Raw genomic sequence first — 26,958 nt, forward strand, 5'->3', positions numbered from 1 at the left:
AAATGAATGGGACACACTAAACACGTTCCAGCAAGCGGAGCACATGATGTGCGCGTGCGCTTAACAGTCAACAGGTAGGCAACGTTGCCAGGTACTACCTTATGGTGAGGCCAAACCAAACCAGATTATATTTGGAGAGCAATTATCTGAAATAAAAAAATAGCTAGTTTTAAACACATCAAATATCCGTTAACAGACACAACTCTTAGAATTGTGACACCCAAAAATTACTTCTCATAATTTTCTGAAGGTTAATCATCTCTTTTCACTGACTATTTGCTGAAATAATTTGTAAAAATGTTCTAGCCCTATTTTATTTATTTATTTTCAACCTATTCATTAATGAGGCTACGACTCAGAGTGGATGAGAGCAAATTACGTTTTAAACGAATTATCTCTGTAAATACAAACAAACAAAAAATAACGGCTCTGGGTAGGCCTACAGGCTCGTGTATTTAATTATGTGTCACCGAGTATCCAATGTACTTGCGCCATCTAGTGGTCCAGCAATTTATTCCAGATTCAACCACAATGTGCTGAAGTTTCAAACAAACAATCATTCAAACAGGGAAAAGTGTAAAGCTTTCTCTTTATCAAAACTGAACACAAATCCAAAATAAACAGCTAGAAACAGTATAAACTTTCAAATTGGTTCAAACTCTAAAAAAGTCAGCAGTACAACAAATACAAAAAAAAAATGTGTTCACCTTGATTATGAAACACAAACTCAAACATTTTTTGCCTGATAAAATAGGATACAAAGCCAGGCCACTGACCTCCATACATCAATTGCAGACATCACATTTCCAGCGATGCATTTAAACTACATTTATGAACATAAGAGGCCATAACTTAGTTAGTGGAGATCTGTGACTAGTGAAAAAAAAATGTGGCCTGTCGTCTTGTTTGAAAAGCAGTCTCAAAAACTTGTGTATATAAACTACACAACAGTATTGGAACAACATTATGAATTTGGCTGTGAAAAATACTGCCACTATTGGAGTCATCACTTAAGACGAAGGCTGACAGACAGTAAAACTTGCCATGACAGCTAAACGCACTTCTTCATTTCGCACACCAATCACTGCTGCAAAAAGCAAAGCCATTTCTTTACTTAATGCCATGGTTATCCATTCTATTCATACCATAAAATAGTGTACCTAAGAAAATCACATTTCTGAACATAAGGCAACTCTGAAAACCAATGTCTTATTCAAAGTCTAGAAACATTACAAAACAAATATTTTGGTGCATAGTTTAAGTCTTTACAGAAGTGAGCATTTTGTGCTCGAAAGCAGCAGCTTTACCCCTGAGTGATTCTCATGAAATGAGGGACATACAATGATAATCAGACATATTTAAACAGAGTAAAACATCAGTCTGAAAAAGTAAACTCACATCTGGTATGTAAATGTTGACTTGCAATGTGGAGTGATTATATGTGTGGGAAAAATTTATTATTAGCATGTGAAAATGTTTTCACTGTAGTGACGTAAACCTGGTCATTTTTTTCTAGACAATGGAAATGTTTGGGCACAAATAATAAATATATTGAGAAATAATCTCAGAAATCACATATTTGACTCAAATAATCTCTGTACCAAATCCACAGAATAACATCAGCATGTGTGAGAGTATATGAAGGGAAAAGCATGCCCCTCTTAAGTCTTTTGTCTTAACTTGCTTGTGCATTCTGGGATTGGTACTTCAAAAACTCTAGTATTTTACGTTTTAACACTCAAACTGAGGATTCAACCTCTGGCTTGCTGGAACTGTTCCTTGGCATTGACTTTAAAACACTGTGTTTCTCTGTACTGTTATTGGACGCTGCCTCCGATTTAACAGAACTTGGGCCTGGCTCTTCGTCATCCTCGTCTTCATCATCGTCAAGCGTATCGGGGTAGATGACGAGGATAGCCGCAGCAAGGAAAGCAAGAAAGGATCCTCCCGATGCCACCATAGGGATCACTCTCACTGAGCCAACGGCATCTACAACCGCACCGAGCGCCGACGCCACCAAGATCTGAGAGATGTAAACCTGACATGTCAGGATGGCGCAGTCGATGCCAAACCCTCGCCGTGAGTTGCCAGGGCTGTGATGAATGTACTGTGACAATGTAAAAGAAAGATGATAAACACTCATTGAAAACACTGCTGCAGGGGGAAACCGCTGTAACAAATCAAGTGCTACTGGCAGTGAAAATTAGTTCTGGATGAGCTTATCTTCCAAATCTATAACCATATTTATATATATACACATACTATTCTACAAACGTTTGGGGTCAGTAGGATTTTTTGAACGTTTTTAGCAAAGATCCATTAAATTGATCAAAAGTGACAGTAAAGACACTAATAATTTGACAAAAGATTATGATACAGACCTCTTTGATTTCATGGTACTGTCCCAGAAGAGCATAAGGGCAGTATGACATGCTCATGGAGATGATTCCCATAGTGCTTATCATCACCATAGCAACATACACATTTGGAAAGATGGACATGACAGCTGTTCCCACAGCAAAGGCTAGAGTCCCCAACATGTAGGTGATTTTTATGCTTAGGTCATAGTTGTTTAAGATCCTTTGGAGCACATCTGTAAAACATGTCTCTGATTATTCGGTTTGAATTACACACAAACAAAGACAGAACAAAAAGTGCAGACAGACTATGAAACCATGTCTAAAAGTTTGGGGTTGGTCTTTTTTTGTTTTGAAATGTCTTTTGCTCACCAAGGCTGCATTTATTTGATATAAAATACAGTAAAAACAGCAATATTGTGTATTACAACTTAAAATAAATTTCTATTTTAATATATTTTATATATTTGTGATGGCAAAGCTGAATTTTCAGCATCATTACTCCAGTCTTCAGTGTCACATGATCCTTCAGAAATCATTCTAATATGCTGGTTTGGTGGCTAAAAAACATTTCTTATTATTATCAATGTTAAAAACAGTTGTGTTGCTTAATATTTTTGTGGAATCCGTGATTTTAAAAAATTCTAGAATATAAGTCTACAATATAGAAGGCTCAAAAGAATGGCATTTGAAATAGAAAGGTTTGTAACAATGTAAAATTATTTACTGTCACTTTTTATCAAATTAATGCATCTTGCTGAATAAAACTATTAATATTTTTTTTTTTATGAAAAAACGTACTGACCCCAAACTTTTAAACAGTAGTGTTACATAAGATATGTGACAAGTTAATGTTTCTCAATTTAAAAAAGACAACAATTGTAATCCTAAATTACATGTAAAAATAAAACCAAGAAAATATACCCAACATTCTGATCTTCATAAAGGGAATTACAGATTCAAGACTAAATGTATAAGGACTAACACACCCTAAATAAATCTGCTTATTCCACAAAGTGGTCATGTGAGTGTCTAAATACAGAACTGAAACCTGATCACCCTACTGAAAAAAAAACAAAAAAAACAAATGTAATTCTCATCATTAGCAACGTCCTAACCAAATACATGAACGTAACACACACCTGAGCAGAGGGCAGCTGTAGCTGCGTAGATCACAAGACCCCAGCAGCCCATCTGCACACCTTTACTGTAGTTCTGCAGGGCGGTGGAGTTAGCAGCAGCCTGGTTTGGAAAAACATCAACAATATATCCAGTATAAGTATATATACAAATAAATTCAGTATTAGATACCATTAAATAGAGCCTGTACTATACATCAACACCGGATATTACAAAAGTAAATTGTATGTAGTGAAGACTAATGCCATTTCAGACATGTATATCATTTGCTTTGTTCAGAAACAAGGATTAAAACTGTCACAATGTTGCAATTTCTTCTTGGTTCAGTTCACTTTATTTAAAATTACGGATTTTTCCGGGTGCGGATACGAGCGCGATTGCCGTGCTCATATGCATTAAACTAGACGAACTAAGTGAGAAAGCACGCCAGGTTCCGAAACAATGCTCCAAACGAGCCAGATGTGAACACGCCCTCAAAGTATCACAATGTTGGCTTAACAATTTTGGTAGGCTAATAATTTGGTATTTACATTGATTAAAATTTTGCTTATTAAAATTATTTTGACTTTGTCTGGCAAATAAATTAAAGATTGAATTCTAATGTATTAATATTTTTATACATTCATTTTATTTTTTATTTATATTTACAGAAACTATAATTAAAGGACAGGATAAAGAACTCTTCTTACGGTCGGGTCTCCTTCAAAGATGACCTGGCCCATGAAGTCTGTGTAGAACACAGCCTGTGCGATCATGGAGAACCAGGTGAGCAGGTGACACACACACAGACGCCAGAGCTGGGGCGGCATTTTCAGCATGGACAACCAGAGTAGTTTGACCGTCGTACCACCATCTCCATCCTCGCTTTCTTCGTCTTCCTCAATCCTGCGGGATGCAGAGATATTACTTGGTTGCAACTTCCGCCTCTCGTGACGTCTCGGTATTTTGTCGATGTCATTCAGGCTTTGTGAAGATTTGATTGGCCTGGCCATGTTGCCGTAGCGGCGTCGCCATTGAAAGCCCACGCGTCCGTGATAAGAGAAAGTGAAGGAGGGCTGGCGGTAGAAGGGAGGGTGACGGCGGCGCACTGGGCCGCTGGATGGTCGTAAACAAACTTTGCCTGGTTGATTAGTGCCATTCGCTGCTCCATTGGTTGGATTGTCGTTTACAGTATTGGCAGCTCCACAGATGTGTTCCCCATTGCTATCACACTTCTGTAAGTGGTTGTCAGTGCACTGACCTAGCTGGCTGGTGTTGTGACAATCCACTGTTGTTCCATCATCTTGTAAACCCTGAAAGTCCTGGAATAAATTTGGCTCGATGTCCCAAAGAAAATGCCCATCGCGATCCAAGTCTGGGTCAAGCTCTATGGTAGAATCTAGCATGGCTAAAACTGAGTCACTTTTACATCGCACCAATTCGATGTTTAGAAAATCAGTTGAAACATCCCGATCATCCTCGTGGCCTGAAAATGGCTCCTCCTCAGGGATAAGTTCTAGTTGAGGCAAGAGGCGAGTGGATGGAAAGTTTCCATAGAGCTGGACAGAAGGTGGCCTTTCTTCATCCTCATCCTTCAATACCCCTGGCAGGTTGGGGTTATATAAATGCTCCTTGATGCTGAAAAGATGAAGCGTCGCAGAAATGATAAAGATGATGGCAGCGAAGAAAAAGAGGACCTGCTCTTGGGCCTTAAAAGCTCGACCTAGAAAGGTGTTGGTCCAGTCCAGCCCTCCAAGCACGTAACCTACAGCACCTCCCAGCCCTGAAAGGAATTACATCACTTTAAACCACCAAATATACAACATCAATGCAGCCTTCAAGGCTAAATATCTTATATGACTAAAATATAAAATCACCATCCAGCATGTTTTGTTTTTTTATGTTTTTGAAAAAAAGTATATTATGCTTAGCTCACCAAGTCTGTATTTATTTGATCAAAAATAGGGTAAAACAGTGACATTGTGAAATTATTACAATTTAAAATAACTGTTTTTATTTTAATATATTTTAAAATGTAATTTATTCCTGTGATGGCAAAGCTGAATTTTCAGCAACCGTCTTCAGTGTCACATGATCCTTCAGAAATCATTCTAATATGCTGATTTGGTGCTCATGAAATATTTCATATTATATTACATTTTGAAAACCTTTGAATATTTTTGTGAGAACTATGATATATAGTTTTTGTTCAGGATTCTTTGATAAATTAGAAAGTTCAAAAGTATTTATTTGAAATGGAAATAATTTGTAACATTACAAATGTCTTTACTGTTATGTGTGATCAATTTCTGAACAGAAGTATTAATTTATTTTCTTCTTTTTTTATGTACTGACCCCAAACTTTTGAACTGTAGTGTATAAACACTTTTTCCATGTAAGTAGAACATTGTTATTCTGATTAGACCTTTACCAGTGAGTAATTATCTAATAAACTGTTTTTTTAAGAGTTGAGATGGTTTAAGTCTGATGCTAAAGAACAGAGCATCTCTATTCCAGTTCCCTCCCAGTCCCAGAATATATACCTGCTGAGAAAGCATGTATATTTAGAGCCACGTCCTGCTCCTCAGTATCAGCCACATCCAGGAGGTAGGCTCTGATTGGTCCGTCCAAAGCATCAGCACAGAAGTCCAGAACCACCACACCAACAATAGTCAGCACGATCCCATACAGTTGATTACCGGGGACGTCACCCAGAGACAGACCTGTTTGAGAGACAGATTCAAATAAGCTGTAAGGTCAAATCACTATTATACAATAACAATATTATACAATTTGTTTTAAATAATATATAAATTAGTAGTAATTACCTATAAGAGATCCATTGAGAAATAAGGCCACTCCTAGTAACAATCCTACACACAGCACCAAAATGAAGGGTCTCCTCCGACCCCATTTCAAAGTGCAGCGGTCACTTGCTGAGCCAATCAGAGGGGTGAAAATTAAACCCAAAATAGGGCTGAGGAACCAGGTTAAGCTGTAATACTGCTCTGGGAGACCTGCAAGCAGAAAAGGACCACGATCAATACAATTCCAAGGTTCAGGCAGATCAAAAAAATTTAATAACCAGTTTGCTGAAATGTACCAATATGGCAACTATAGCAACTCTCATAATTTGAAACATGTCTGCATGGTTTCAACATGTCTGCAGTTCATTAACCTGACATTTACAACACTATAAATCTTTCACACAATAGATCAAAAACTGTGTCATAGTAATGAAGCAACCACATTGCCTCTGACAATAAAACTATTATCAAATGCGATGACTCAGAGTAACTAAAAAGGGCGTGGGAAGACTGAAGAGTATTTGACATGATTTGGAGGAGGTAATGGCTCATAGCATCTAGTTTTAACAATAACAGCTGTAGGAAATTTTCCATGAGTCGAACATTTTCTAGTCTGGCACCGCAGAACTCGTGCCAGGACTGATGACATACTAAAATCCAAACACTTGATTACTCAAGTGAAACTTAAAATGTCAAACAACTTTTTTTTTTTCAAGAAGTCCAAATATGCGAAAGAACATGTCATGTGTGAAGTGGGATGCAGACTGAGAATGTGAGAACAGAAAGTGCAGACAACAGACAAGTCACATGTCAAATCATAACGGTTCATGATTCGAAATCGAACCTCTACAGATCAGGTTAAGTTGCAGTATGAAGTAATGAAGTAATCATCCTGTATTATAAAGCAATAACACTGACAACTCTCAAGAGTCAAAACTTAAAATAGATGGTTTTGTCAATACCCACTGCATTTAATCCATCACCGGAGAGGATTTTATCCTTTTTACGCTAAAAAACAGACTCTGGTTGATTGTCTATTAAACCACACTCAACATTTCAATTATTGTACCTATTTTCATCAAGTAGGCTATTTGAGATTTTAAGGGATGCATATATTTTGCATCAACATGCACATTAAAGGGACAATTACAGAGTGATTTAGGCTGCGATATGCTAAATCTTCTGGGAAAATGGCCTTTTAGAGTTTACTGGATGACGTTCAGTATATTTTCAGCTGTTAAATCTACTGAAGCTGCTTTTGGTACGAGATCAGAGGGCCTTCAGAGCAATTCAAACCTTTTGTAATATTAACCATGCAGTTTCCTGAGAGGATCTGTTGACATTGATCTTATTCAAAATGGACGGGAAACCGAGAGAAAGAGAAATGCGCACAGCACACTCACGCATTCTCTGAATTCCACGCCTACCTCACCCACTTTTACATGCTATTGTGGAAACAAGCATTCCTTCATCTTACTACTATGACACAGGGTTGGCATTGACACAATAGGGAACCCTTGATTATGAATAGAGGTCTTAGGCCTAATCCTAGAATAATTAAAAAAACACTAAATCACCCATTAACCCTCCATATATTCTTATTTTGCAACATGGAAGTAAGCTATCTTCTGTGAATGTGCAAGACCTCTTATTCATTAGTGGTTAAATAATTAGAAGAATAACAAAGTGCAGTAAAACTATGCACTACAAATCAGTGTGTTTATAATTACAACAATACATTAAAATAACATTATACGACATACAAGTTTGCAATATCAAGCAGCATTAACAAGATGTTTTGTACCGCTAAAAATAACTGGAAGCGAATGACACCAGACGCCATGACTCATTCAATTTACAAGGTACAAAAATAAGGTGGATACAAAGTGCAGATCTGATATTGCAAAATGGCCTTTTCTAAAAAGTGTGCACGAGACTGTGCATGTTTCGGTTACATCAGCATTTTCAATGCTTTATCTACATCTAATGAATGTTAAAAAGATCTACCGGTAAATGCTGACAGAAAAAAAGAAAGAAAAAAAAAGTAAAAATAGTGCATGGAAATGATACAAAAAAGTAGTGGAGTTTATTTCTTCTGCGGAAAACAAAAGATGATATTTTGAAGAATGTTTTGCTCATACAATGAAAGTCAATGGGGTCCAAAACAACACTACCTCATTGACTTTCATTTTGTGGCCAAAAACACCAACAGTTTTCATAATATCTTCTTTTGTGTTTCACAGAAGAAATAAAGTCACACAGGTTTGGAACGACATGTTTGTTGTCGGGATAACGGTTGATTACTAACCTAGTTGCAACAGCACAGGAGTGACCAGCGCTGTTTCCATGGCGTAGCAGAACTCCCTCCCAAACATGATGGCACCGTGCATGACCCATAACCGCTTGGGGATGTGGTTTACAAAATCCTCACTGGCCGAGTCCTCTGACATCTCCACTTCCTTCTCCATGTTCTGCCCACCATTTGGATCCTTCTCTTGCATGACTTCCAGGTCCAGCACTGGAATGGACTCTGTGACAGCGTTCTTGGGTGCCATGCTGGCCTGCATATACAATGCTGGTGTGGGGTCTTGATCCAGATTCCTGTGGTACTTACCCCTCACAAGTACAGACTCTATTTTGCTTAAGACCTCCAAGTTGATCTTTCATAATCCACAGCAGTTTTCTTATTATAAAACACTAACTTGTAGTCAACAGAGAGGTCAGGTTGTTCCATTTATTTTAGTGAGAGGTCTACCAGCCGTTGTAATGAATACCAGTCAATATAGAGCTTTGTTGGTGTAACTCACAAGTCATGTTTTCTTGAAAAGAAAAAGGGAAAAGGGGGAGGGCATGGAGAGCAGAACAGGTAGATGTTCCTCTGTGCACCTCCATGGAATTACTTATTAATCTAGATGAGAAGGAGAAAGAGAGAGTGAATGAGAGAGAGGGGGTGGGGGGGAGATAGGGAGAAATCTTGGCATTAAAAACTGATATCCAGAAAGATCAAGGCAGTGGAAAAATGTTAGTGGAAAACAAGATGGGAACAAACCTGGCATTATGACAGTAAACATAGTTTTACCAAAAGCATGACATATTTGGCATATCTGTAATCCCTGGAGAAAGGCAGATGAAATAATAAAGTGACTAAAATAGGGAATAGGCAATGAAAAGAATGCAGATACTTGTTCCTAATAGAACATTTTAAAGCCTTAAAGGGATAGTTCCCCCAAAAATGAAATATTCTGTCATAGTTTACTCACCCTCAAGTTGTTCCAAACCTGTAAGAATGTTTTTCATCTGCTGAACACAAAAGAAGATATTCTGAAGATGAAGAATATAGGTAACCAAACAGTTGATGGACCCCATTGGCTTTCAATGTATGGAAGAAAAAAAACACACACAATGGAAGTCAATGGGGTCCCATAAACTGGTTACTGGCATTCTTCAAAATATCTTCTTGTGTGTTCAGCAGAAGAAAGAAATTCATACAGGTGCTTAAGAACATTCAGACATTTTTGGGAGAATCCCTTTAACTGAAAGTACAAAAACACCATCTGCTCTTGCACATATAACACAATTTAAACTATTACACTTCATAAAATGATGCATTTTTTTAACACAAATTATATATATATATATATATATAAAAACATAGATATTTTAAAATGAATTTTACATTTATCTGTTGGTGCCCCAAACTTCAGGTTTAATATTTTAAAGGCTTAGTGTAAAATAAACGTAATACGTGCCATGGATTTACCGATGATACCAGAAAGGTATTTATCCAAGCACAAGCTCTAAAACAATGTTTAAAAACTTTGTTACAGAGTAGGCTATAAACACATATGCAAAAAGAATATGTACTTATAAGTTTATTTATACATTCTACGTCCTATGGTAAAGGTAGCAAGTGTGTAAAGTTCCAAAGGTCGTTTTAATTGAGTTAGCATTACACAATCCTGCTTCAGTTGCTGTAGAGCTATAAATTATAATAGCACATGTGCCAGTCCTTAAAATAATTTACATAAGAGTTTTAAAAACTAATGGTGAATGAGCAGCTGATATGATAAACCCATTCGTTAAAATTACTGTATGCTCAATGTATATTTGTAATGTTATTTTAATATTCAGTTTTAATTTTATTTGATTCTGTTTACTAAATAATTTTCCTATACATGTTAAACTATTTATATTTACTTATATAAAAATAGGCTACAGTACAGGATTATATAAACTATAGCCTAAATCATTTCAACATGTAGCCTATCTGTTACAAATTTGGTTACAAGACCCGTGAACATGTCCCCGATGTAGCCTAAAAATCAAAAACATATCCTACCTCGTTCCTCAAGTAGCACGTGTTTCATTTGATGCCCAAATCCCTTTATCCCAGAAATATTGTCTCAGATAAAGTGAAGTAGGCATACACCAGAATGGCCACAGAACAAACAGTGACAGAGCTCAAATATAGATATATGTGTCACTAGTTTTACTGGCTGACAACACGAGACTCGTGATAACTGCCCGTCCCCTGTGCACTGTAGGCCTACTGATAAGGCTACGCTGCACCCAGACGCTTTTGGCAGAAGGTAACATAACATAACATTCACCCCAGAGCAGCCCAATAAACCCAGACCTGCTGTGACAAGAGAGTCAGGTGTGCGAATGGACACCTGTGTCAGAGACTGACATGACATTGTTTTAAAAGGAGGACAATGCATGACGGCAAGGCGAGGTGCGCTGAATCACGTGCAAACCTTTTAAGAAGAAGCCTGTGATGGAGGTCAGATCATGCCTAAACATGTACGGTTTCCTGATTGTTATTGGAAATAACTAACTGTTAAGCCTGGAAACCTAACATTAAACCCAGTCAATTTCAGTGAGATTTTAGACACAACCTTGCTGGCTGAAATAAACGCTACAAACATCCACCAGATAACCATAAACCCCGTTGCCTATGATTATTTTTCATGAATTCAAGGAATCTAGGAAAATCCAGATCACCCGACTGTTGCATACAATGATTTGTGTAGTGTTGTAACGTTAGATGTTTTACATTATACACACACTATGTAACCAACAACTTTATTTCCTGGGAGGGTAAAGTGATCTGACTGGGAATGAGCGAGCGTAGTTACAATTATTATGCATTTGGGATTTCGCTTAACTTTACATGAATCATCAGTCTGATTAACGTTCATGCTTATACAGTTAGCCCGGACTGCTAGCCTGCTAAATTAACTTTGCTTTACGGCAAATTTAGAGGATACCTTCACTTTCCGAGCTGGACGAGCGGTTCGATTCATAAAAGACATCTTAATTTATTGATAGAGAAAGAATCTCAGCATCCACACAAGTGAATGGAGTAAGATGTTAAAGAGAAAAATGTACCTGCTCTCAGGTCGCGGACGTCTACTGCATCTTTTGTCTGCTCGCGGTTGCCAGTCGTTACGCTCTAGGCTACAAATCCCTCTCGTCAAACTCAGCAATGATGTAATCTCGTTTATTGCTGTCAAAATCTGTGAACTAAGAGCAGTCATGACTCATGCCATTCATTACTTATGTCATCCGATTTAATAATGTCATAAACACACAACTGATGTCTTTTAAAGTGGTATTTGATAATAAAATAATATTATGTAACAAAATAAGGCAGCTTGACAACCTTAATTTGACAGATTAGATAGGCCTACGTGTTATTCTGTTTAAATAAAATACTACACTAAGGCTACTGCAACTAGTCCAGCCTGAATTGCTTAAAAAACTATTCAAGCATTGATTTATATAGAATTTCATCCTTTTTTTCTTCTGGACTACAGGTCTGTGGTTAACATTATGTGAAATAATAGTTTTATTTATTCATTAAAATCCCTGATACTCCCATTTGGCACGAAAGCATAAAACAAAAGCTTATCTAAAATGTTAACACTATGATTTTGTTGCTAAGCGTCAAATCTATAGTTTTTTTTTATAACTATAAATATTCTATATTCTATAACTATAGTTATTGTTTTATTTTTTTTTATTTTTTTACAGAAGTTCTAAAAAGGAAGTTTTAAAATATATTTTATAGAAATATAGAATATTTCAAATAAATGCTGTTCTTCTGAACATTCTATTAATCAAAGAATCCTGAAAAAATGTATCACAGTTTCCACAAAAATATTAATCAGCACAACTGTTTTTAACATTGATAATAATAAGAAATGTTTTTTTGAGCATGCACCAAATCAGCATATTGGAATGATTTCTGAAGTATCTTGTGATACTCAAGATGTAATGATGCTGAAAAGTCAGCTTTGCCATCACAAGAATAAATTACATTTGAAAATATATCAAAACAGAAAACAGTTATTTTAAATTGTAATAATATTTCACAATCTTTTATTGTATTTTTGATCAAATCAAGAGACTTATTTTAAAAGCAATAACAAAAACGTATCGACCCTAAACGTTTGAACGATATAGTACACTCTAATAGTGGTCAGAAAAAAAGATACAGTAGATACACAATATTTTCTTGATAATGTTTTAATAATTCGTCTTGGCTTCAGTACAGTAACAATATGATCGCCAATAATAAAAACCTTCATGTGTCTTCATACGCACGTTGCATACAGATGTATACATACATACAGTATACGTCTGCCTTTTAAGGGGTCCCTCGCAAGGGGTCCATCATATTTGGGGGGCCTTGGCATAACATTTTTTAAAACCCCTGCTCTAAAACTCTACAAGTTAAAAAATGCTGTGGCGTATTATGTTGGCATTGCTGCATAGTTGTTGTAGTTACAAACAATGTCACTTGTGAAATTAAAATGCAAGCTCTTAAAATCAATACATTACGTATTTACAGTACACAGAGAAACAAAGTATAATTTATGCCCGTGGTTTTGCCTTAGTATGACATGGTAATTGCAACCATCTGAATACTGTGGTGTACAGGACACATGTACGCTCCCTTATGCAGGTCGGCCTCCCTGCTGGACAGGGCTCATGTTTATCCTTGTACTTTTATCTATAGTATTCACGGTGCCTGAAGCCTTTGAGCTCTTCTGCATGCTGATAATATCTCCACTCGTCTGCTCTCTTTCTATCTTCCTCAAAAATCTCTTCATGGTAGACTGAAAGTTAGTGGTGACGAAACAGTAGACCACAGGATCCAGGCAGCTGTTTAAGCTGCTGAGGGTGACGGTCACGTGGTACACAATCACATGATGAGGCAGATCAGGATGGAAGTAAAACAGAACTTGACGGATGTGAAACGGTGTGAAGCAGACGGTGAAGATCACCAGCACGGTCGACAGCAGCTGTACGGCTCTCATGCGTCTGTCGCGGCTCTGCTGCATCAGACCCGGGCTGGAAAGGGCGCACATGATTCGAATAGTAAACACTACGATGATCACCATTGGGAGGAAGAACTCGAATACGGTCAGTGCGAAAAGTTTGGACAGGCAGCAGCCTGAGTGCTTGAAGGCCGTCGTGAGAAGCGAGGAGGTCACGATGATGGCGAACAGCCAAATGCAGACGCACACTGCTTTGGCCACACCAGGGTTCCTCCACTTCCGCGAGGCCTCGGCCTGAACGATGGCTAGGTAGCGGTCCACGCAGATGCTGGTGAGGAAGAGGATGCTACAGTACATGTTGACGAAGTAGCTGAAAATGTGCATGTAGGAACAGTTGAGGCACTTTCCTCCACTGTAGTACAATATGATACGAGTGGGGAGGGAAAGGTTAACCAACAGATCCGTCACAACCAGGTTAATGGTGTAGATGACTGATGTAGTCTTCGGCTTGGTCCTGATGCAGAAGACATACAAAGCCAGACTGTTTAGGGTCATCCCTACCATAAAGATAAGTGTGTTGATGACCACCAGGGCTATCCACAGGCTGTAAAAGTCATTATAGAGACCCTCATCCAAGTGGGCCAATCTGTGTAAATAAGGTTCACGGTATGGTGGAGAAGTATGGTTTGTTAGGGGAGGAGACGATGTTGATGTGAGGTTCAGATTCGATGAAACCTCTGTAAGGGTCATCTTTGTGGTTTGGGGGCTGGATCTGCACAAAAACACAAAGTGAAAGGAAAAATTGCAATTACAAAAGATGCAATTTTGAAGATTTGCAATTTTGTAAAGCCATTTATTTGTAGATTCAAAGAAAAATGGTAGAATGGTCGTTTTTGACAACCGGTAATTGAGTTTAAGAACATTTGCTAAAACCTTATAATGACTTTTATCAAAAAATCATTAATAAATATAATATAATGATTAATGGATCATTATACACTGCCCGGCCAAAAAAAATTAAATAGGCTAATGGTTAAGAGTCTGTGATCATTATTGCAGGGTTTATTCTAGCATGCTACAGTATATGTTTGGCAACAGCTATTCTAACCCTAATTGATGGAGTGTGTCGTTTCATTTCTTAAACAACCATGTAGGAAGACACATAATGGTCATATTCCAGGAAGACAATGTAAAGATTGATCAGGCTCACACTGTGAAAGAATGGTTGGGACTGGGAGTGAGGGAGCATGAAGAACCATTTTCACACCTGAATTGGCATCTCAGAGTCCAGACCTTAAATTCATTGAAAGTTTTGGGATGTGCTGGAGTAGACTTTACAGAGTGCTTGACTCTTCCATTGTCAATACAAGATCTTGACCAAAAATGTATGCACCTCTTCATGAAATAAACATAACATTTATTTAATCAAGAGGTGCATCAACTTTCGAGTGATCAGGCAACATATATAATATTATATTATAAAATATTATAGAATAGAATAGAATAGAATAGAATATTAATTTAAAAGCAGAATAGGCCCCAACACAGACCCCTGCGGGACACCCTGCTGTACCAATGTTGGTTCGCATTTATTTCCCCCCAAACATACATACTGGAAATGATCAGTGAGATAGGATTTAAATCAATCAAACACAACACCAGAGATGTCTAACAACCCACACGACATACAGTGTCAAAAGCAGCACTAATGTCTAACAAAACTAAAATGCTGCTAGCACCCATGTCAACACAAGTGAGAAAAGGTCTCAGTGCAGATAATAAATAATTAAAAATGTATAAATAAAGAAACAAATGAAATAAATAAATAGAAGTTGAAGTACAGCACAATATGTATGGTAAAATGTAAGTAAATAAAAAAACAATATTTTTTTATTAATAATAAGACTGTAAGAATGTAACTTTTTAGGACTACAAACTAGTTCAGTGCTCAGATGGATATTTAGTTTTTATTTAAAGTTAGTTAAAACAAGTCATTCTTGCATGTACCAGCTAATTTAGTATATAAAACATTTATAGTTGTAAACTGTCTGCGGTATATACAGTATACTCTTGCAGTAGACAGTATGCTATATAATATAGTTGGCTTGGCTATTTCAAACATACTGTCAGTTTCTTTGGTCATGTTTTACCTGTATGTAAGGACATCAAAATAATTGACAGTTTTAAGACTGCGTGTGTCTACATCTCAAACCGATGTCACATGGTACAATGTGGCATAATGGAAAATTGCCTGCAAAAACAAATATGCTCTCCTTCTGTCGCAGGAAGAATGAGCTTGATAAACAAACAGCCTGGAAGCCTCTGACGAAGAGGTGCCTACGGTCTGGCATAGTTCAGATGGTGTTCAGAATGAGATGTGTTTATAATTAAGACTAATGGGAAGGATTTGTTTGGATACTGAGATTCGTGGGAATAGACGTCTATCCCACTAAAGGCATCAGCCTTCTGACTCTTTTGCATGTTTATTTACTTGGGCCTCTGCTCAATTTACATCCTAATTGAAAATACAGAACAATATACAATACTTATTGACCAAAATAATGTTGTTTAGATATCAGAGACTAAACTCCACAGAATTAATTTAAATATTTGAACAACATCAAGCACTGTTGCATAATTTAAATGAAGCTACTCTCCACGGAAATTGATAACTTTTTTCTTTAAAACACTGATTTTATGTCAGTTTCACACTGACAGTAAAACATATCTGAAAGTATAAAAAAGGCAATCAACTGTTTATGAGAGAGGTGGTGACCTCTATAGAACTATTCCTTAATTCTGTCTCGAAAGTATATAACCGTCATAGAAAAGAAGACTCTCAGATATAAAGAGGGAATGCCGTTCTCCAAGACAACAACAAAACTAATGGCCCTCTCTGAGAGACAGTGATGCATTAATGCTGCCCAAATAAATATCTCTGTGTGAGCCGCCGTCAGAGCTTTTGATGTAGGCTGGTTGTTTTTGGCTTGAGGATGATCCCTCGTTGTAGCAAAATACTGCTTCGGCACATTAGATTGTGACGAAAGAACATGAACAAGTTTTGGAAACATTTGGGGAAAATCCATAAAATACCCACACATTAATAGAAAATCAAAAATCAAATGTAATATATATATATATTATGTAGCTATATATTAACAAAATGTTACCACCAGTCTCATAAACAAATTGACTATATAATATAATAAATCTAAATTAAAACTTTTTTTTATCTGTTATTGTTTATACTTTTTCATTTGGAGCTTGTATTATATTCAGACAATTGCATTGGGCTGGTCTCTGCTTCCGTATCTCATAACTTTGCACTTCAAAAAACATCTTTATTGTATACGTATATATATGCTATATATATATATATATCTAATATATATATATATATATATATATATATATATATATATATATATAGCCTCTAAGTGCCATCTGAAATTTTCTTCTAGAATCATATGTTTATGTTCAGTTTTTTCACTTTAATGGCAATTAAATGTAGGCCTACCTATTAATTGTAACTAATTAAGTGAAACTTAAATATACAAGCTTGATATATATATATATATATATATATATATATATATATATATATATATATATATATATATATATATATATATATATATATATATATATATATATATATATATACATTTACATTTACATTTATATACATTTTGCTATTTGCACTTCTGGTTAGATGCTAACTAACTGTAATCGTATAAATTGTATTTCCATATTTTTTAATGGCTAAGTAGATTTATTAAACTGGTAATTAATTATCTTCTTACTTATAATAACTGTTCACACACACAATATTTAGTTAAAAAAAAATCAAGGTTGGCATTCCAAGCAATGGCATGGCATGAAAATGTTGCATCAATAAAAGCACAACAAAAATGTGCATCATTGCAATCACACACAACACAAAGTAATTGCTTACCTGCACATATAGAAGGATGAGAAGTTGATCATGGAGTGTGAAACAGAAATTTTGTAATGAAGGCCACAGAACTGACACTCAAATTAGACCATAAAACCCCCCTGAACCTCTTAAAGAACCTTAAATGATGAAAACCAAATCCCTTGTGCTATAAACATGTTGAACTTCTTCACCTTGAAGGGGCAAAAAGGAGAACATCTCTTCACCTTGTCTGTGCTGCATGTCTCGTTTTCTGTCCCTCTCTGTTTTACTCTTGTTGTTTCTTTCCCTCCCTTCATCCTCTGGCTCACAGGAAGTTCGAGTTAGTTTGGATAAACCCTGACATTACAAACAGTGGATTCTGGGATATGATACTCTTCCTTGTGATTGTTTGGTTTACTGAAATAAAATTCAACATACATTAAATACAATGTTACGATTATTTGAATGAATATGTAGCCTTAAATTTTACAGTAGCACTGGGGCTGGAAAAACAATAAATATTCTGCATACAATGCAAAGTTCTAAGTTGATAAACTTGCTAAAATGTCATAAACTGCATAAGTCCTCTAAAATATTTTTAAGGTGTCAGAATGCCAGAAAGATGGCTAAAATAAAAGAACAGGATGTATTAATATTGCTGGACATGTCGACACTTTTTCCACATTTCCTGCCTGGAAACACATCCATCACCATCTGCCAGGTCTCTTTCCTGATGTTTCCAAAATTTCTCCAACTAAAGATATGAAGTCTGTAAGCTACGTTAAAATGTGACTGAGAATGAGTTTAAATAATTGGAACTGTGTGCTGTCCTCTGTCTCAACATTATTTAACAGCATTGGAAGCATGTGAATCATATTTGTGTGGCATTTACAATATGCCTGTAAACTTTTGAAAGTCACACACATTATTCAAAATGATTCTAAACCCTGAATACTGAATAACTGTTCAGCTGTAAACCATTACATTTTGTCACTATTAAGAGTTAATTTTCAAAATCAAATAATAGCTTAATAAATAAGGCTAGTTCTCAAGGCTTTGAGAAAAAAGGGCAATTACACAAACACTAATTCAAAATTTAAATAATTCATTTTTGGGAATTCTGTACTTTGTATTTTTTATAAATGTCAGGATGGGGCAAGTTGTCAGATGTTTTAAATGTTACAAATGTACACCAATGAGCAAAATGTCTCTGGTTTATATAACCTGGTTTCCTGAGAATGGGATGAGACACAGTGTGCCGGTAAGACAGCGAATCATTGGCATAGAATGAAGTCAAGTGATGCAGTGAAGTACGTAGTCAATCTATTACGTACAATCTCTGCACCTCGTTACGTTCCTGGCGTTTTAAAAATGCGGAGCTCCCATTGAAAAAAACTGGAAAAAATGCGCTAGCCACTGGAAAAAACGCTTTGGTAGAGACAAAGCCTAAGGGTTCAATAGGAGTAACTGACAACCCTTTTAACACAATTGAGAGATCTCTTGAAAGAACCCGTGGTCTGCAGATAGACGCCAACCGTCTGTCTTTCTGACATGTTTCCCCACCGAAGCCCCTTAAAGGTAGCGGGGGTAAGTCTAGCTGAATGACGCACTTGGAGAAACTCCAGAACTGAACCAACCGGGCACTGTGGTTTGGTTTTGACTTTGGTTAAGAGACCAGAATCTATGAGCTAGTACCCCTCAGGGGCCAGACCCACAGCTTCAAAATCTCTAGTTGGGGGTGAAAAGATGTCCCACGAGCCTGGGACAGAAGGTCCCTCCTGGTCAAAATCTCCAGGGAGAGGCTTCCAGGGGAGATACTAGGTCCACAAACAGTACTTGGGCCGGCCAAAATGGAGCTACTAATGTTAGTCACAGCCCCTCCTGACGGACCCTCGCCAGAACTCCCATTATTATAGGGGGCAAGGTGTACAGACGCAACCTCTGCCACATCTCTGCATGGTATCCAGCCCTAGATGAGCTGGAGGATAGAAAGAGAACCAAAGGACAGTGAGTTGACTCCTAGGAGGCAAACAAGTCCACTTCCACCTGGCCAAATTCTGCAATATGGACTCCACTTGATGGTAGAGTCGCCAATCCCCGGGCCTCAGTCCCTGCCTCAACAGGATGTCTGCTCCCATATTGTGGTGTCCTAAGATGTAAACTACCCACAGGGAGAGCAGTTTAAATCTGCCCAGAGCAGGATCTGCTGCACCAGCCTGAACAGGGGGCGCGAATGCATCCCACCCTGGTTATAATTTAGGTGACTACTGATATGATGTCCGTCCGCACCAACACACGATAGCCCCTGAGATCTGGGAAGAAGTGTCTTATTGCTGAAAAGTCATCTTTAGGCGGCTGATGTACCAAAAGAGATAAGGGGCTTCCCCAAAGAACCTGGACTGGGCAACATCCATGACATTGACCCAGCCCGTGAGTAAGTGTCCGTTGTAATGACAACAACAAAATGCCCCTAGAGAGGGACTGGTTACAAACCGGGGACTCCTCCATATAGAAAAGGCACAAAGTGCTCGACCTTAACATGAACATGGATTTTAGAATGGGATAAACCCCTTGTTTTGAGCTTCCATGGCATGTGAGTGAGTGAAGCGTCTGTCGGGATGACAACAGGATCTGCTGCTAACGCCGTGGTGCCAGATACCACAGGACACCTTCAGGGGTCTTGTAGAGTCCATGCCTCTGCAGGTCGGCGCTGTTTTGGCAGCACGAGGTGGACCAACAGCATATTAGGCAGATGGCCGTAATGTTTTGGCTCATCTGTGTAAATTAATTGCAGAATTTGCTAGCCAAAACAATGGTTTGAAATGTGTTTGTTACCCTTACCATTGTTTCTGTTTCATAAATAGTTTCGATTGATAACAACAACATGTTAAAGTTTTGCTGAGAAACATATTGCTATTCATTGGTTCCCTCGTGACAACTTACTCCATAAAGTGTGACAAAGATTTTGATCATAAATTCAACATGGATTTTTTCCCCCCAGGGTAATAACAGTGGAAACAACCAATTCAGCTATTTTGTTACCCAGACTTTAATGTGCTTATACAGAAATTGACTTAAAAATAAACCTACATTGGAATGTAGTAGGCTGAATGAATATGGGTGGAACTCTTTACTACACTAATACATCAGTAGTCCCTTTAAAAGTATACATGTAAATTGAATGTGAGACAATGCCCTTCATCATCACAGAATGGTAATGCCTTTCTGATACAAGGGACTCATCACTATGCTAATTAAGGACTGTTGGGACAGTCCAGGCACAGGATGGTTCTGTCTGGGGAGGTAGAGTCGCTTGCACCCCAAAAACACATCTGTGCCATTTGCTAGGACAAACGTTCTTTCCACTACATACTCTTTACCTTCTTGTGTGTTCTAACATGTAACTATATTATGTTTGGTGTCATCTTGTCAGTTTATTAACTAAATTCAATTGTGGTGAACTTAATAGACATATTAAACACACATTGAGAAAAATATTAATTTTCTTTGCCCCCTATTGATCAAAACCACCCATTTGCCTTCAGGTTTATGGTCTTTGCTTTCCTGTCAGTTGGTTTTGGTGTTGGTATTCCACTCATGGTTATGCTTTGCCCAGGGTATAAGAAGGAAAGGTAACTGTTAATCTAGGCTGCCACTCATGCCGTTCCCGCACACTGGTGTGTAAGCTCACAAAAAAGGCAGTTACTCTTCCTCTTTTGCAAAAATGAAAAATAAAATCACTGGAGGTAAAACTGTGACAATGAATTTAAAATAGTAATTAGAAATGAGGTTTCCATTAAAAATGAAACGCACTGTAGACATCTTTTTATACACACCACATTTATCTTTAAACATATAGCCCCTTTAAATATAATAGGCTATGAATGGATTCAAAAACAAAAAATAAACACTCTTATTAAAGGACAATTCATGTGATAGTGTCTCAGATGCTTGGTTAGAAAGATGAAAGAATTTGGGTGGTTTAAAACTTTATTGTGCTTTATTTTTAAACCACTGTTTTTGGCTGGCTGGCAGAATTTCACAGAGAGTGTACGTCTTGAATACAGGCCAATTATCTGCTGAGTGCTGAACTGTATAACATATAGCTGAACACAGGGTACCTTTTTCAGAGTGGAAAAAACGTCATCTCCTCCCTGTAGGATAATACATCAATGTCCAGTGTCTCTGTTTCTCTTCTGGTGGAGTTGGAGCTAAAGAATTGACAGTTCCATCAGAGCCCTGGAAATGACCCACGCGCCTCAAGTCATCTTACCAGAGGTGAAAAAAAAGAAGAAGATATGAACAGTCCAACCAGCAATCACATCGTAACATTGTTTGTTAACAAATATTAATGCTTCCTTTACGTGCTATCGGAATTCTTGTAAATACGAGTTTCCTAGTTGAAAATTGGACATGAATGCCCTCTCAACCCAGCTAGAAATGTTTTTGTTCTTGTAATGTTTTCAGTGGTAAGTTTTATCTTTGTTCCTAGAACATTTACATTTACATTTAGTCATTTAGCAGACGCCTTTATCCAAAGCGACTTACAACTGAGGACTACAACAAGCGAGTCATCGTGAAGAAGCAAAAATAACGCAAGAAGTGCTCAAAATACAAAGTTCTGGAATTGCTCAGAGTAGCATAAGCCAAAACAAGGGAGGGTAAAGGAGAGGTTTTTTTTTATTTTTATTTTTTTTTTTTTATGTCAAGTGCTCACGGAAGAGATGAGTTTTCAGTTGTCTTTTGAATGTGGTCAGGGATTCTGCATTCCGGACGAGGGTAGGGAGATCATTCCACCAGCAAGGAACCGTGAATGAGAATGTTCTGGAGAGTGATTTTGTGGCTCTCTGTGATGGTACCACGAGCCGTCGCTCATTGATCGATCGCAGGCTTCTGGTAGGGATGTAGACTCGTAGGAGCGAGTGAAAGTAGGAGGGAGCTGAGCCTGTGGTCGATCTGTAAGCAAGCGTCAATGCCTTGAACTTGATGCGAGCAGCGAGTGGTAGCCAGTGCAGAGAGATGAACAGAGGAGTGACGTGGGCCCTTTTGGGCTCGTTGAAGACAAGACGGGCTGCAGCATTCTGGATCATTTGTAGAGGTTTAATTGCACATGATGGAAGACCAGCCAGAAGAGCATTGCAGTAATCAAGCCTAGAGATAACCAAGGCCTGGGCGAGAAGTTGTGTTGCATGCTCAGTTAGGAAGGGCCTGATCTTCCTGATGTTGTGCAGTGCAAACCTGCATGATCGACCTGTCTTTGTGATGTGGTCTGTGAAGGTCAGATGCTCATCAAATGTTACTCCAAGGTTTCTGACCGACCTTGATGGGGTGATTAAAGTTGAATCTAGCTGGATAGTGAAGTCGTGCTGTAGGGACGGATTGGCAGGGAGGACGAGGAGCTCAGTCTTTGCCAGGTTGAGCTGCAGGTGATGTTCCTTCATCCACGCCGAGATGTCCGCCAGACAGCTTGAGATACGTGTAGCTACTGTGGGATCATCAGGTGGAAATGAGAGGTAGAGCTGGGTGTCATCAGCATAGCAATGGTAAGAGAAGCCATGTGCCTGTATGATGGGTCCCAGTGATGTGGTGTAAATGGAGAAGAGGAGCGGTCCAAGAACTGAACCCTGAGGAACCCCTGTAGTCAGTTGATGTTCTTTGGATACCTCACCTCTCCATGCGACCCTGAAGGACCTACCTGTGAGATAGGACTCAAACCAGTGGAGAGGAGTTCCTGTGATGCCCAGTGATGAGAGGGTGGACAGGAGGATCTGATGATTCACGGTGTCGAAGGCAGCAGACAGATCCAGGAGAATGAGAACTGATGATTTGGAGGCAGCTTTTGCGATCCGTAGGGCTTCTGTGACTGACAGCAATGCAGTCTCGGTTGAATGCCCTTTCTTGAAGCCAGATTGGTTTACGTCTAGTTGGTTGGTCAGAGAGAGGAAGGATGTTACTTGGTTGAAGGCAACTCGTTCAAGTGTTTTCGCAATGAACGGTAGGAGAGAGACAGGTCTGTAATTCTCTAAGAGTGATGTGTTTAATGTGGGTTTCTTAAGCAGTGGAGTTACCCGAGCCTGCTTGAATGCTGTAGGAAAAGTGCCAGTGTGGAGGGATGAGTTGATGATGTGTGTGAGTGCTGGTAGAAGTGTGGGAGAAATGGCTTGTAGAAGGTGTGAGGGGATGGGATCTAGAGGGCAGGTGGTGGGGTGACTGGAGAGGAGAAGTTTAGATACTTCTTCCTCGGTCAGTGGAGAGAATGAGGAGAGAAGGTGTTTCGGATTGGGAGGGGTTGGACTGGGTTCCTGTGTGTGTGGAGTTGAGAACTGACTGCTGATGGTTGTTGTTTTGTTGGTGAAGAAGTTGGCAAAATCATCAGCAGTTAAAGAGGAGGTGGGTGGTGGTGGAGGTGGACAGAGGAGAGAGTTGAATGTCTTGAAAAGAGTTCGTGTGTTAGCGGTGCTGTTGATCTTGTTGTGAAAATAAGAAGATTTTGCAGCATGAACATCAGCAGAAAAGGAAGAGAGCAGAGATTGATACATACTAAGGTCAGTTGTGTCTTTTGATTTGCGCCATTTCCTCTCTGTTGCCCTGAGTTTAGTCCGGTGATCACGAAGAACCTCAGATAACCAGGGGTTAGAGGGAGTAGTACGTGCTGGCCTGGAGGAGATAGGGCAGATATTGTCTAAAGAAGAAGTTAAAGTGTAGCATAAAGTATCTGTTGCGGTATTAACATCCAGAGATGAGAAGTGTGAGTGTGAGGGAAGAGAAGATGACACAGCAGAGGAGAGATGGGAGGGAGAGAGTGAGCGCAGGTTTCGTCTGAAAGTAGCTGGTAGGGGGGTTGGTGGAGCATGGGTAGTGAGTTGTAGATTGAATGTAATGAGGAAATGATCAGAAACATGGAGAGGTTTCACCAAAATGTTGTCTGTGATGCAGTTGCGTGTGTAAACCAGGTCCAGTTGGTTGCCTGATTTGTGAGTACCTGAGGTGGTGAGCCGTTTGAGATCGAATGAGGCTAGGAGAAAGATGAAGTCTGTTGCATGCGGCTTCTCTAGATGAATGTTGAAATCACCGAAGACTACAAGTGGGGTGCCATCCTCAGGGAAAGAAGACAGCAGCACATCCAGCTCCTCTACAAAGCTTCCCAGTTGACCTGGGGGGCGATATATGACTACAATATGGATCTTAATGGGAGTTGTAAGAGTAATAGCATGATATTCAAACGAGTAGTTATTGCAGAGAGAAGAGAGAGTTGAGTAATTCCAATTGTTAGAAATGAGAAGACCTGTGCCCCCACCCCTCCCAGACTGGCGAGGAGTGTGAGAGAAGGAGAAGTTGTTCGAGAGAGCAGTCGGGGTTGCTGAGTCTTCTGGACGAATCCAGGTCTCAGTTAAGCCTAAAATATTAAGAGTAGAGTGAGATGCAAAGGCTGGAATGAAGTCAGCTTTGTTGACTGCTGACTGACAGTTCCATAGACCCATAGAAATGGAGAGAGGTGTGTGAGAGGATGGGAGAATGGGACGCAGATTAGCAGTATTGCGCTGCCTTCTGTGCGTGATGAGAGAGCGTCGTCGAGAGACAACAGGAATGTATTGAAAGCACATATTTAGTAGGGAAATACTATACCAGAACGTTTTCCTAAAAGGTATGATAACACGCTTTAAAAACATTCTAAAAATGTAATGTAAATGTAAATAGCATTACCAGCTTAACTTACTAACCAGATTTACTTTATTTCTGTCCTATGTCTACAGAAGTTCTTATTGAGAATAAACAGGAGGTTTAGATGTTTTGTTTGCAGTCACGTCACTATATGGTGATCAGTGTTCGTTTTAGTTGGGCTCCTTACTCTTTATTATTAGTTTTTCTCTGGCTGCTGTAACTGTTAATACATTAAATAATGTTAACATATGAGACCTTACTATAAAGTGTTACCAACATTTTTAATTCCTGTGTCTATTAGACGCAGACATCAACACCCGTTTCATATGTCAGTGCCATAGTTTTGTCTCAAGATGCAAACCAGGAATGTATTGTTCTAAGGAACACTTATAAAAGCTACTTAAATGTCATAATTGAACTAATTGAAATTTGAAATAATTGAACATAATTGAAAGCCAGAATTAGCCCTGTCTGTTAAACCAATCAGCATATGAATCTCAACATAAATCTCAATATGAATCTCAACAATGGTGACATTCATGTTTATAAATGTTGTCAATGAATGGGATGCTACATTTTATTCAAAATTAAATATCTTTACATGTTTTTTTAAAAATAAGCAAGAATAAAGTGAAATGTATTACTACTGTAGTATTACTACATTTTATTTCCACACTATACCGTTAAAAAGTTTGGGATAGGTACGATTTTTTTCATTTTGAAAGAAATCTCTTATGCTCACCAAGGCTACATTCATTTGATCAAAATGCAACTGTTTTCTATTTTAATATGTTCAAATGTATTTATCCTTGGCAAAATTAAATTTTCAGCAGCATGCTACACTCACGCCATGTTGTAACACTATCAATGCCAATATGATGTTGTGTTCACTCACGCCATGTTGCAATTACGAGATTTCAACTTGTAAAAAGCGTTCACGTCCTCGTAGACCTCATATTACAGCTTCTAAGATGGGAATTCCCTGAGAGCTTCCCAGTTTACAAATTGTAATAACGAGTTTGACGAGGACGTGAACATTTTTTATAAGTTGTCATCTCGTAATTACGACATGGCGTGAATGCACCCATCATCAGTCACATGATCTTTTAGAATTTGTCAATGTTTCAAGTTCAAAATGACGGCATTTATTTAAAATATAAATATTTTGTTATATTATAAGTCTTCACTGTCAATTTTAATCAATGTAGCCTAATGCATCCTTGCTGAATAAAAAAAATCTTAAAATCTACCTGACCCCAAACTTTTGAACGACAGCATACCTACAAATCAATAGCTACATTTATTGTAGTAAACTTTAGTCCAAAGTGGGAATGTTTTAAACTTGATAGTTGTTTAGCTAAATAAACAGTGACATATAGGCTACAGCATTGATTTTCTGCGCTGTAATCATTCTTCGGCCATTCCAATCTTTTGTATGTATGGCAATGTATACTAAACAGATCGCAGCACAGCAAAGCACTATCAGGCTATTAGATAGCAAAAGCTCTTGAAGTGCGTCTCTTGCACTGCGGCACACACGATAGGATGTTCATGCAATATGACCCGTGGCTATTATAAGACTTATCTCCAAAGCCATTTATCACAAACTTGCACTGATTGTGAGGATCTGGCACCCTCATCATGTGAGGACAAATTGGACTGGAAGGGCCTGATCTGTGAAAAATATCACACTGCGAGATTACAATGCATCCGGTTCTCTCCAGTGAATACAATTACGCTTGATAAATGTTTCCACAAAAACAAATAACGGTGCCACAGTAGCATCATTTGCAGGGTTGTTTATTCTCAAC

The 26,958-nt window shown here is 38.2% G+C and overlaps 4 protein-coding genes across 5 annotated transcripts in view; all 4 read right to left on the bottom strand.

Moving 5' to 3' along the window:
• Positions 1–495, bottom strand: part of LOC307006116 (DENN domain-containing protein 3-like) — a gene marked incomplete at its 5' end in the record, with an annotated part of 3,485 nt that extends 2,990 nt beyond the window's left edge. Inside the window, one exon of the mRNA XM_079626755.1 lies at positions 487–495. Within this exon, the coding sequence (XP_079482881.1) occupies positions 487–495 (9 nt within the window). The remainder of the gene's footprint in view (positions 1–486) is intronic.
• A 7-nt stretch (positions 496–502) lies between these two features.
• On the bottom strand, positions 503–11,821 carry slc45a4b (solute carrier family 45 member 4b). 2 transcript variants are annotated; one of them, XM_079626194.1, is made up of 8 exons: positions 11,675–11,821; positions 8,592–9,191; positions 6,305–6,493; positions 6,020–6,199; positions 4,187–5,259; positions 3,500–3,599; positions 2,382–2,593; positions 503–2,107 (listed from the first exon to the last, which is right to left on the bottom strand). In XM_079626194.1, the coding sequence occupies exons 2-8, from the start codon at positions 8,848–8,850 to the stop codon at positions 1,739–1,741; spliced, it is 2,382 nt and encodes a 793-aa protein (XP_079482320.1). In that variant the 5' UTR covers positions 8,851–9,191; positions 11,675–11,821; the 3' UTR covers positions 503–1,738. The 2 variants fall into 2 exon arrangements, with proteins under 2 accessions (XP_079482320.1, XP_079482321.1); XM_079626195.1 differs by lacking the exon at positions 11,675–11,821 and adding an exon at positions 10,623–10,955.
• Positions 11,822–12,805: 984 nt separating this feature from the next.
• On the bottom strand, positions 12,806–17,758 carry gpr20 (G protein-coupled receptor 20). The gene is made up of 2 exons (XM_079626628.1): positions 17,525–17,758; positions 12,806–14,341 (listed from the first exon to the last, which is right to left on the bottom strand). Exons 1-2 carry the CDS (start codon positions 17,554–17,556, stop codon positions 13,246–13,248), a joined length of 1,128 nt encoding a protein of 375 aa, XP_079482754.1. The 5' UTR covers positions 17,557–17,758; the 3' UTR covers positions 12,806–13,245.
• Positions 17,759–21,987: 4,229 nt separating this feature from the next.
• LOC307005651 (uncharacterized protein) lies at positions 21,988–24,479 on the bottom strand. The gene is made up of 3 exons (XM_079626019.1): positions 24,468–24,479; positions 24,027–24,142; positions 21,988–23,405 (listed from the first exon to the last, which is right to left on the bottom strand). Exon 3 carries the CDS (start codon positions 22,924–22,926, stop codon positions 22,186–22,188), a length of 741 nt encoding a protein of 246 aa, XP_079482145.1. The 5' UTR covers positions 22,927–23,405; positions 24,027–24,142; positions 24,468–24,479; the 3' UTR covers positions 21,988–22,185.
• Positions 24,480–26,958: the final 2,479 nt, after the last annotated feature.

The sequence above is a fragment of the Phoxinus phoxinus genome, assembly GCF_949152265.1.
Source record: "Phoxinus phoxinus genome assembly, chromosome: 10".
Lineage (NCBI taxonomy): Eukaryota > Metazoa > Chordata > Actinopteri > Cypriniformes > Leuciscidae > Phoxinus > Phoxinus phoxinus.